General features: G+C 51.6%; 1 protein-coding gene across 4 annotated transcripts in view; it reads right to left on the reverse strand.

Annotated features, from left to right (window-relative positions):
- The window catches only part of NTRK3 (neurotrophic receptor tyrosine kinase 3), a 344,195-nt gene that overhangs the window by 273,839 nt on the left and 57,779 nt on the right, over positions 1–12,577 (reverse strand). For all 4 annotated transcript variants that reach the window (XM_066239552.1, XM_066239555.1, XM_066239554.1 and 1 more), the window contains exons 3-4: positions 9,687–9,761; positions 8,938–9,009 (exon numbers count right to left, since the gene is read on the reverse strand). In XM_066239552.1, the coding sequence (XP_066095649.1) occupies positions 8,938–9,009; positions 9,687–9,761 (147 nt within the window). The remainder of the gene's footprint in view (positions 1–8,937; positions 9,010–9,686; positions 9,762–12,577) is intronic.

The raw sequence follows: 12,577 nt of genomic DNA on the forward strand, positions 1-12,577 counted from the left end.
CATCTGGAACAGTGACACCTCCCATCCCACGACAGGGGACAGAGAGACATGGTGGCCCTCACACAAGCTCTTAAAACTTCAGCTAAAGCAGGGCACAGGATACATACACACACACGTATGCACATACACATACATGCATACCTAATGCACACTCACCCATATTATTCCCATCTAATTCAAATCCCATGCAATTCACACATTTTTTTTAAGTGAGAGGAGGGGTATAGTGAGACAGACACCCCCATGCATTGACCGGTATCCCCCTGGCAACCCATCTGGAGCTGATGCTCAAATCAACTGAGCAATTTTTAGCACTTGAAACTGATGCACTTCGACCAGCCAAGTTATCCTCAGCACCTGGGGCCGATGCTCAAGCCAATCAAGCCCCTGACTGTGGGAGGTAAAGAGGGAGAGAGAGAAGGAGGAGAGGGAGGGAAAGAGAAGCAGATGGTTGCTTCTCTTATATACCCTGACCAGGAATCAAGAAGACATGCACATACCAGGCCAATGCGCTACCACTGAGACCACCAGCCAGGGTGAACAGTTCACATATTTAAAGTGGACCATTCAATGGCTGTTAGCACATTCATAGAATTGTGCAACCATCACCTTCCCAGTTTTTGAACATTTTTCATCACCCCATACCCAGTATATTCCTAACTCAGCTTAACCATGGAGGAGATTATAAATTCAATGGCATTATACCCATGAGAATATGGCATACTGCAAACTTCACTTGTCACATCTAAAACAGTGATTTTTTAAATGAGTAAGACCTGCTAGGTGCAAACCACACACCCCAGCCACGACACACCTCTCTCAACAACCTCAGAAGTCCTCAAACAGGGTTCTTAATTCAGGGTCCAAAAACATCACATTTACTGGGCTCTTATGGTGGGCCATTCTTCCCAATGCTGCATAGGCACTATCCTATTTAACCTGGCTAACAACCATACGGTCCCCGTTTTCGGACATTAAGGCTCAGATATGCAGATATATTGAGTAACTTGCCCTCAATATACAGGTATATACAGTAGAGCCAGGGTTTAAACTCAGGCTGTGTGGTTCAAGAGCACACACTCTTAGCTACTCATCAAAATGAGCAAATTGGTTGGTGGGATTTAGTGAGAGGCAACAGCACAGGCACCGGTGTGATGGCTTCCGATCAGGTAGAGCAATACGATAAGAAAGCTCCAAAAGACGGGCTGCCTTCATTGTACCTTTCATGTGACATTTCAGCAGAGTGATGTTGCCATACGACAGTCCCATTTAAACACGTTCTTCCACCAGTGCTATAGATCAATGCTTTGCATACAATATTTGTCCATATATTTTCCTCTTAAACAAGACTGCAGTGTTTCCTGCCACACACAGAAGTCTGGGAAGCTTTAGCTATAGTAGATAAGACCCATGAGAAGTCATGAGGATGTCACCAGGTGGAAAGATGGCCAAAAGACCCCAGTTCTACATGAGGCCCAGCTCTTACCCATGAGCTCCCAGTCAGAATTCTTCTCCACTTGGACACCCCTTCTCTCACTCATGGAATGATCAAGTTAGACCAGAGTCACTCGTACATCCAACCAGTGGCCTTGAACAACTTGCTATGTAATACGGGCATTTTTCTGGGTGCTGGAGCTACCAGAATGACCATCAAAAAGAATGACCATCAAAAAGATCCCGCGTTAAGGAACCTTACATTCTACCATGGGGAACAGAGTATAAACAAACAACTGAGATACTTCCAGACAGTCAATAGTAACAAGGACCGGGGAAGCTACTGAGCCACCCAATGTGACAAGGAGGGGTAGGGGTAGGGGTGGAAGGGGAAGTGCCGCTAAGACTGGGTGGTCAGAGGGATCTTGCTAAGAAGGTGACCCCAGAGTGAAGGATAAGAAGGAGCCAATCATGCAGAGATCTGGAACAGGGGATTCACCCGGAAGCACAAACACCAAGCAGGGAGTGGGCGCAGCGCGGTCACGGGATTGAAAGGGGGTTCACAGGCTGTGGAGGGGAGCACAGGGGTGCAGGGCAGGGCGAGAGGAGGAAGAGGGGGACCGAGTGAACTTGACTCTGCGGGCGGGGGGTGGTAGGGGTTTAGCTTTTACCATAAGTAAAGCGGGAGTGACCGGAGGGCTCTCTGCAGCAGAGTGACATAATCAAATCTGCACAATTAAAGTAGCACTCTGGCCACTGTGCCGGGAATGAAATGGAAGGGATGGGAGTGGAGGCAAGAAAAGCCTCCAATCATGAACCATGAGGCTTTGACCACAGAGCCAGCAGAGGGGCGGTGGCTGGAGCCGGTCCAGACTATTTCAGAGGCTCCATGAAGTAGGAGGTAGAGAAGGCTGGAGGAAAGCAGGAAAGGGCTAACACTATGGTCCGAGGGGAAACAGGGAGGGGAGAGGGGGCGCAATTAAATCAAGGAGCCTGTTAGGGTCAAGTTCAGTTGGACAGGACCTCAGAGGCACCCAAGTGGAGACTCCGGAAGGCAGTTCAACGTGGGTCTAAGGGCAGGGACGGGAGCCAGGAAAGGGATATATACGGTGTGGTGTGGTGGGGGTGGGGTGATTGGCTCTAGAGCCCCTCCCAGCTTTCACTGTCTACAATTCTGTGAAATCGGAGACCAAGGAGCAGGACGAACTCGTCAATAATGGCCAAGAACATGCTGACTCTCTCATAAAGCGCTGTCATCAGCACTTTCTAGACGTCATCAGGGTTCAGCATGAGAACACGGAAGTTCAGGGAAGCTTGTGAAGCTGCCCAAGGTCACGCAGCAGGACGTCTGAAGACCCAGGACAGGAACCTGGCCTCTCTGTCTCCAAAGCCCACGCTCCTGATGGGGGACGGGGGACGACGTGGGGTTCCCTGGCTCAGTCCCACCCCTAGAGCAGGAGCAGGGCTCCCCGTGGGGAGCAGGGAGGGACACGTGTGCTGCTGTCAGTCCCTCGGGCTTGGCGGAAAGTCTCCGCGAAGAGGTAAGGGCAGGCAGAGAGCCAGCGCATACTGATACAACAGCCACACACGGACTTGGGGTCCAGAATGGAGTGGGGACTGTGGGTGGTATTTCAAGGAGGAAAAGCGTTGAGGGGTTTATAACACGTAATAAATCAGTCTCATCACGTTTTCACCCCTGTAATCTCGGGAGACACTATCACCTCCTCCGCCATGTCCCCCGCCCTGCCCGCCCGCGTTGCCGACTTTCTCTCCTCGCGCACACATCGCGCAGTTGACGCAATTATGCCGAAACCAGGACACGCTCCCCGCTCACCCAATGCACGTCCACACCGGTCAGCTCGGGGCTGACTCGAGTGTACGTCTGCTCAGGACAGAGAGGAATTACCTAACAAGGCACCCAGAGCTTTGGGGGATAAAGGCAAGAAACTGAACACAAGCAGGGTCCCACCACAACCTCACTCAGGGATTAAATAAATTATTTTGGCTGCTGAAATCTTACGTTGCATATTCTTGGAAGTAAGTGGGCCATAGGCCAGCACTAAGAAATCTTTTATAATAAAGATATTCAGGTTGTAATGTAACTTGCTACAGCATTTGACCTGAATAAAGGGATAAAAAAATAAAAAAAAAAACTAAACAGAGCTTTTGCCACAGAGCTCTCTGAGGATGGCTGGTGCTAAATCCCCAGGGGAAATAATGGCTCTCTCTCTCTCTCTCTCTCTAATAATACTGTAAAAATCGCCACCCCTCCTCTGATGAGTTCTTCTGTGAAAACTAGACACAGACACAAAACATGCCCAGAACATAGAAGAGTACACGGAATTCAGAGTCAGAGGGATCAGAAGCCAAGTCCTGGCTGTTCTACCAACAGCCATGTGCCCTTGAGGGAATTCAGTTATGACCTCCAAGCCTCAGTGTTCTCATTTATGCAATGGGCACAGCAGAGCTCTAACTTCCGTTGCTGTGAGGAGTGAGATCATATCTGTGAAAGCACCAGCTCCGTCCTTGGCACCTGGTAAGTTCTTTCCCTCTTCTCTCCTGATTCCAGCCCTTTTTTTCCCTTAACACAATTTTCTAAATGTCTTAATAACTTTGTTTAAAAAAATCATTTCAGCCCTGGCTGGTAGGCTCAGTGGTACAGCATCAACCTGGCGTGTGGATGTCCCAGGTTCGATCCCTAGTCAGGGCACACAGGAGAGCAACCATCTGCTTCTCCCTCCTCTCTCTCTCTCTCTCTCTCTCTCTCTCTTCCCTTCCTGCAGCCATGGCTCAATTAATTTGAGCACATCGGCCCCGGGAGCTATGGATGGTTCCATGGAGCCTCTGCCTCAGGGGCTAAAAATAGCTCAGTTGTGAGCATGGCCCCAGATGGGCAGAGCATCGACCCCAGGTGGGGGTTGCCAGGTGGATCCTGGTTGGGGTGCATGCAAGAATCTGTCTCTGTATCTCTCCTCCTCTCACTTAACCCTGTCAGTAGTGAGGTTTTTTTCATGCTCGCTGACCCCCAGGAGTGAGTTTGTTTTCAAAAAATGAAATTAGTTCCAGTTAAAAGTTTTATTAACTTAAAATCATATTTGTTTGTTAACCAATTTATGGAAACAAGAAGAACATACAGTTGCTTTTTCTTAATGTTGCCTTATACATTTTTAAAATAAAAATTTTTGTACGCTCATATTCTGGATGGTCAGGAGACACGAGGATGTACATGAACGTCCATACTACTCAAAGGGTTAAAAAGATAAAAAATAAAATTAAACTAAAATTTGAAAAATGACTTCAGTGAAAACACAGCCCCTGCTGGCCCAGCAGGAAGAGTAGAGAGACTCCTAGAAAGAGGGTCAGAGGACTCTGTGGCATTCTACTCCTGCTACTCACCAGCCGAGCTGTCCCCGGGCTGTGACACAAGGCTGTCACCCCGACCCGGGATGACACCGGAATTCTATGGGACCATGCAGGAGAAAGCACTTTGGAAACCAGAAAGTGCTCTACAGATGAAAGGAGATACCACCATAAGAGTGCACTTTATCAATATTACTTCGGGCGACCCCAGACCACGGTGATCCGGCCCCTGTGTGAGCCACACCAGAGAAAGGGAACCCCGGGGAGGAGGCAAGAACCCAGCTGCAGAAGAGAGGCGAGAGAGGACTCGGCCAGCAAGCCAAGCCCAACGGTGTTGGTGGATGCGGTCTCAGACCAGATGGAAACAGTGGGAAAGCTCATCACCTACAGGTGCGTGGGTCCTCTGTGAGGCTAACAGCATTACAGAGAGTCCAGAACAGGGGAGTGGCTCCCTCCTCCCTCTTCTTTGATTCTGTTATCACCGCCACCAATGGTAACGATAACTACTATCATTATTAGCAATGGCCACGCCTGAATCTGACTCTTACCAGGCACTAGGCTAAGTGCTACATATGCCCCTATCACTGAATCCCAACCACATCCTACCCCTAAAATACGCATCATTATTATGCCCATTGTACAGATAACTATCCCAAGTATCAGTCTGGAAAGCCATTAATCCAGAATTCTTAAGATCAGGGAGAAAAGAATTTCTCTTGATAGATATGAATTAACGTTTCACTTTCTCATATACGGTAACGACTGAGACAGTCAGGAGGCGATGGTCAGCCACTCGTTGACCTCGAAGTGGGACCTAATCTCTAGCCTTCTCTGTGGCAGACAGTGTGGCTCCGCTTTGACCTTGTGCTTCAGGGTCCGGCAGGAGGAAGGGCTACACTGACGACCAGGACAGCAGCTCGCGGAAAGGGACGCTGAGCCCATCAGCACCGTTTGGCTAATCTGACGGCAATACAGGGGACAGTGATTTCCCTTCCTGCTTCTCATTCTGTACAGAGAAGGGAAGACTTCTCAGCCATCACCCTTAAAAAAAAAGAAAGAAAAAGGAAAAAGCCGCCCAGCCAGGGCTCAGCAATTAACGCTGGAGTAAGTGATCATCCTGTGATTACTCAGCTGGGGCCTGCAGACTTGTAAATGCGTTTAGGGGACAGAAATAGAAGATGTTGTGAGAGAGCAAAGAAACCTGGCCCACTTGCCAGGAGCAAATGTCCCAAAGCTGCCGGGAAATTCATTGGGTTAAGATGTGGGCGTATCTTTGCAAATGGGAAAGGTTAACACAGAAACCTCTTGACTCTCTTCTCTGAGTCCTAGCCTTCTCTGGAGGATCCCCCACCCCGTGACTCCTGGAGCCCCTCAACCAGGCACTGACCTTCCACAGCAAGCTGAGCAGCCAGCTGGCTCTCCCCCAGTGTGCAGTCGGGCCCAGACTGCAGCGAATGGCCAGTCACCCCTCCTCGCTCCACAACCCACACAGGCCCTGGGGCAGGAGCTGGCCAAAGCACCCAGTAGAAAAAAGTGTCCAAGGTCACAGGCAGGCTTCCTGGTACCATGAGAACCTAGTCCAACCAGACAGCCTGGCCCCAAAGCCCACCAGCCTGCCACAGCCACCATCCAGCAGATGGCAGATTGTCCCCAAAGAAATGGTGGGTCACAGCCCTTGTCTGGGACCTCCAGGGTACGACAAAGACACTCCAGTACAACCCACATCAGAGACACCCGCCACCCGAGACGCAGCCCTACTCCTATTCTGTCGCCCCTAGAAACGTGGTGGCCCCAAAGCCCTCTCGATTTCCCTGGGAGCTGCAGGTGACACAGCGTCCTACAAGGCTCTAGGGCAGTGGTGGTCAACCTGGTCCCTACCGCCCACTAGTGGGCGTTCCAGCTTTCATGGTGGGCGGCAGCGGAGCAACCAAAGTATAAATAAAAAGATAGATTTAACTATAGTAAGTTGTTTTATAAAGATTTATTCTGCCAAACTTAGCGAAAATCCGACATAAAGTACTTAGTAAGTAATTATTATTATATGCTTTAACTTGCTGTAACTCTGCTTTATAAATTTTATAAAGTAAAGTTACTTCCCTACTTTATAAATCACCATTACTATGGAACCGGTGGGTGGTTAGAGAATTTTACTACTAACACACAAGAGTGGGCGGTAGGTATAAAAAGGTTGACTCCCCCTGCTCTAGGGCATGAGCACCAGCCCCTGTCTCCAAGGGCACAGAGCTCCTCCATGTGCAGAGCTCCCCCCCCCCACAGTGCTACCCAGGAGCACAAACGGGCACTCCACGCACCAGCTTCTGCCCACAGCAGTCTCGTTAGGCCCACGGAGTTGAGAGGTTTTACTTTTAGTTGCCAGGATTCAAAACTTGAGAGGTTTCACTGGACCTCCAACCCTTAAAAAAAAACACCCAAAAACATAACAGCAATCTGGCAACAGGCAGCCCACCTCCACACGGCAGCAGCCAGCTGGGATGGCTTCCTGGCTGCGCCTTCCGAGAGGACACGTGGTCCTCAGCCCGCGCTGTCCCGACCTGGTCCACTGCGACCATTTAGCTCTGTGACCCTGGTAATGACTCAGTGTAAAGAGGGAGACTTTTCAGAGGTCAAAAGCTTCCTCCCCTGGGAAGTTTCACATTGGACCTCAGGTCCCGGAGAAAATAAACACCTGGAACATCTGGCCGCAGCCACGCCTCCAGTTGTAAAGCACACGCCTGGGGAGAGTCCGACCACAGCAGCGCTGGGAGGCAGGGGCAGCAGCTCAGCGAGACAGCTGGAAGGGGGATCCCGGTCCCCCACAGCCAGCACTCCAGGCTGTGAGCAGTGGCCATGCAGTGCACCACTTCCAAAGGGAGGAGAGGAAGTTCAGCACACAGCAGGGGTGGCCACAACTGAGTATATACACACACACAAGTGTGTGTGTGTGTGTGTGTATATGTGTGTGTGTGTGTGTGTATATATATATATATATATATAATGTATGTATGTATGTATTTATCGAGCATGCACTACATGCGTGGGGAAACACACAGAAGAGGCCCAGGGGGTGAAGCCAGGACCCCCCCAATTCTCCGTGATCTCTTCCCTTCTCCATCCCCTCCCTGCCACGTCCCGAGAGTGTGTCCCTCCGACGCTCTGCCTCTTCCTGTGAGTTCCCACCCAGCCCAGCTGCCCTCCCGTTATTAAAGGCAAGGTGCCTCTGCTATGATTCTCAAGGGGTCAAAGGAAAGACTTGTCTGAAAGCTGTGTCTTCATCTTCTCCCCAAACACAGCAGACCCTTCCTGCCGGGTCCCTGGGGACGCTCTGCTCCTGGGGCAGTTCTCAGGGGATGTGTCCGTGGCGGCCACTATTCTAAACGAAGAGCTGGCCAGACAGCAGGCACCAGCAGGCTGGCATTGCCCACCATCAGCCACACTAGGGTTTGTTTCGATCTCACCGCCTCCCCAGGAAATGGTGGTCCTCCCATCGAATCTCAGTCTTCAGCCCAGAACTAGGCTTGGAGAGGAAGCACCAAGTTCGCGTGATTCTGCCCCACAGGTCCAGCCAGAATCAACACTGAGGTGGTCTCTCCTCCACCAGACATGGCGTCGGGGGAGGAGGAGAGGTGGAGAAAGGAGGCATAGCCAACCCACCCAGGGCCGTGTGGCCTGCAGCCTGTCCCACACGGAGCTGTGTGGCCTTATATACAAGTGTCTCCACTTCTCTGGCCTCTCTGCCACTGAACCCAGAACCTGTTTAGACATAACATCTGGTCTGGTCCTTTCTCTCTTCTTCCAGCGCCCTAACCCACCCCCACACACTTACGAGCCTACACACAGCCTCAGAGTATAGCAGTCACATCCTCCGTGAGCAGACTTTCTTATCATTTACATGACCATAAACTGCCAACTTCATCACGAAGAGTGAACAAACTCGGGGGTCAGGGCCCCCTCCCTCTAATTCCTGGTACTGAGCTTTTCCTTCCAATAGGAACCTTGGAGATCAGCAAGTCCAAAATCCTTGTTTTCGGAAGCAAATTCTGAGGCCCAGAGCGGCTGAGGGCCTTGCCCAGGGCACACTGCCCCGACCTCCCTGCCCCTGCTCCTCAGCCTCCCGCCCCGTGGGCCGGACCCAGCTCTACTCACATATAGCGCAAGTGGGGGTTCTTGGCAAAGGCTCTGGGCTGGATGCTCCGAAGTCCTGAGTTCTTGATGGTCCTGGAGAGAGAAAGGGGTTCAGTAGAGCTTACGGGGCAGGACAGCTGCCCCGAGGTGAGGGGACAGGAAGTCAAGCCAAGACTGAACCTGAGCTGCCCTGTGAACCGAACTCATTTCTTCATCATCAGTACCACTGGGCAGTCCATGGAGGGGCACCACGTAAGGGGTATCTGGGTTTGCACTCGATGGGACGTGGGGGACAGTTTGGGATGTGAGTGGGTAGTGGGGCAGCTGTCCTCTGCCTAGACTGGTAGGTGCGTGACAAGGTAGGCTCCCCCTTCGTGTCTCCTTCCCCCACCCCAAATCCCCACAGCCACTAGCCCTGCAGTCCCAAGGAGGGGCGGCTGGGGAGTTGCATACTCCATGGGGCCACTGGTCAAGCAGACGGCTGAGGTGAGAGCACCGGCCGGGAGCCCTGAGTCCAGGTCCCGCCTTGCAACCTGACCACAGGGGAGAGTTCACGCAAGCCCCTTGACGAAATGCGGGGGAGAGAAGGGCTGGTCTTCCAGGCCGCTGACATTCCCTACATGGGCAGTGCCCGCTCGACTAACAGAGGAAGCCCGGGAAAGACCAGACCCCTTGCAGGGCACACCCAGCGCCCAGAAAGGCAGGCAGCCAGGCGGCCTTCAGCCGCCCCCCCACCCCCCAAAAGGCCCTCCGTGCCCGGGTGCACTCACAGCTTCTGGAGGCCGGTGTACAGCTCCATGTCCACGGCGTTGAGCGTGTGCAGACCGCGCCAGTTCTCTATGTGTCTGCGGAGGAAAGGCAGGCTTGGGTCAGCCGAGGGGCCACAGGAGAGGCACCGGCTCAAGAGCCAGAGAGACCAGGGTTTGAGTCCTGTACCGGTCACGTGAGAGCTGGGCCTCCCACCAAGTCACCAAATGTCTCTGAGCCTGAGTTTCCCCCTCTGTGCAGTAACAGGTGCACCACGGGCCGAACCGGGTCACTGTGAGATCCCGAGAGCAGCATTTAGCACGCCCCATCAGCCCCGGGGGGACTCTGCTCCATAAAGACTTGAAACCCAGCCCCTGTGACTTACTTTCCCTCCTGTTCCCTCTCCTTCATTTCCCTTTGTGGGATTTCCTAAGGACAGGCCCATTTTCTTAGTTCTTGCCCCACAAACACAATCAATATAAATGGCGTGTTTAAAAAAAATGGGGGGAGGGGCTTGCCAGTAGGCGTGGCTTTGAGTGGAAACGCCTAAGAGGAACACACGCCCACCTCAGGGGTCACCAGGGTCCAGACACCACGGCCTCCTCAGGGTGACCCCAGCCCAATCCACCGGGGTTCAAGAACACTATGGCTTGATTTGGCAGAACTGACTCTGTAAAGGAGGGGACGACCCGAGGGACCAGGGAGGCGCCAGGTCACCACGGACAGAAGCTGAGACTGGCGGTCGCGGAGCCTAGTTCCGGCTTCACCTCTGTGACTTAGGTAGCCAGTGGCTTTGAGCGAGGTTGGGAGCTCCCTGGACCTCCCGTGTCCTCCTTTGTAAGGGACAGGGCTCTGCTGCACCTGCAGCCTCCTCAGCACCAAGATCTCCTTTCAGAACTTTCTCCCCAGAGACAGCGCGTGCGAGGAGGGTCATGTCGAGCAAGCACGTGCTACCGTTATTGAGTAATAATAGATCATCTTCTCGGGTTTATGCATCAAATATATAAATCTGTGTTAACCAGAGCTTTTCATCAACAGACGTATACCAGCACTAAATCATTTAGTAGATTATTCCAGCCCAAAATAAAGGAACTCGAAGTTCTATAAGCATGGGAAGGCACACCATGGGTATGGGTTTGATTTCTGTAAGTTTTTTTTTTTTTTTTTGGTGGGGGGGAGTTGATATTGACAATCCTAAGGAGCTCCAACATGTCTCAGGAGTCATAGGCAGGGTCCACTGCTCACTCATCCTCCTTGGACCTGACTCTTCTATCATTGGCCCCAAGACCTAAGCACCCTCTTAGCAAGAAGTGCGGAGAGGTGACAACTCAGGCTGGAACAGAGCTATTCAAGGCACACTCAGGCCAGAGAAATGGCAGCCACCTTCCCCAGACGTCTCCTCCCTGGCCCCACCCCACCCGTGGCTCTGCCATCTGCCACTGAGGACAGCCAGAGCCAGAAAGGCCGCAGGGCGGGGGCCGGGGCCTCGGGAAGCGTTTCAGAGCTGCGCGGTGACAAGGTATGCTGGGAGCCCGTTTTGTATCACATTCTCTCGGGGCCCCTGCTGATCAGCCAGACACACTGGCATCTGCTAGGGACATGGACCAGGTGGCTAGCTCTGTATTAAATTCCAAAGCCAAAGTCTTCTCTTGGAAGCCCCATGGCCACAGGCAGTGCACGTGACCTAGTGCCACCAGGGCAGGGACTCTAGCTCCCTCTCAGGTGAAAGGGAAGGTCCGAGGGACAGCCACCTGGGCTGGTCCCCGTGCCCCCACCAGTGTACTCACTGGGACGTCAGTTCCTGAAAACTACCAAGCAGATCACAGGGTTCCTACCAGCGACCGTTCATTCACAGGGGCCAAGCTGCAGACAACTACCTGTTCCCAGCAAGCAGCTGTCCGTCAGCTGTTTGAGTGAATGAAACCGTCACTTAGTCCACATGAGAACTCCATAAGCGTGTTCTCATTACGGTTAGGTTGTCAACTCTTACTGCATTCTAACCAGTGGTGGGATTCAAATAATTTAACAACCAGCTCTCTGCCCTAATAACCGTTTTAAGTATAAAAAAAGATATACCTGACAAAAACAATAAAACTGTTATTTTTTTTTTAATTTTTTTTTAATTTTATTTTATTTATTCATTTTAGAGAGGTGAGAGAGAGGGAGAGAGAGAGACAGAGAGAGAGAGGAGAGAGAGATGGGGGGAGGAGCTGGAAGCATCAACTCCCATATGTGCCTTGACCAGGCAAGCCCAGGGTTTCGAACCGGCGACCTCAGCATTTCCAGGTCGACGCTTTATCCACTGCGCCACCACAGGTCAGGCAAAAAAACTGTTATTTAAGAAGACATTTCCTTATTGCTTCTTGATTGGCATCCTCACTTGCAATTTTTTTCACCTATAGACAGAATGAACTTTTTTTTTAAATAACTGAATGTGATTATATTTTTCAATACACAATTTGGATACAATCAAAAGAATAAAACACCAGAGTAAAATAACAGAAAAAAAAAATTTTAAACCATGGTATTTCGTTTGTAATGAAGGAGAAAAGTTTTTAACATCAGGTGCTTAGAACACGCTGTTGTGCAGGTGACCATTAAAAAGGAGTAAGGAATGTAAATCTGTGGTTTCCATACTGGGCAGCTGCCCAGGCGCCCACCTTAGAGAGAACCCTAATTACAGGTGCCATTTTAACAACCGGTTCACCGAACTCAACAAAAAATTAGGTATCGGTTCTGCTGAACTGCAACGAACGGGCATGAACCAGCTGAGTGCCTCCAGTGATCCTCACCCTCCCCCCTTCTCAGCCCTCCTATTCCCACACAGCGACCCTCCCCAGACACAGGACCATGGGGACGTGCAGGGGGCGGTGAACGAGCTGCCCGGTGCTATGGGCTCCCGGGCCGGCAGGCC

Source organism: Saccopteryx bilineata, chromosome 7, assembly GCF_036850765.1.
Source record: "Saccopteryx bilineata isolate mSacBil1 chromosome 7, mSacBil1_pri_phased_curated, whole genome shotgun sequence".
In the NCBI taxonomy this organism is placed as follows: Eukaryota; Metazoa; Chordata; class Mammalia; order Chiroptera; family Emballonuridae; genus Saccopteryx; species Saccopteryx bilineata.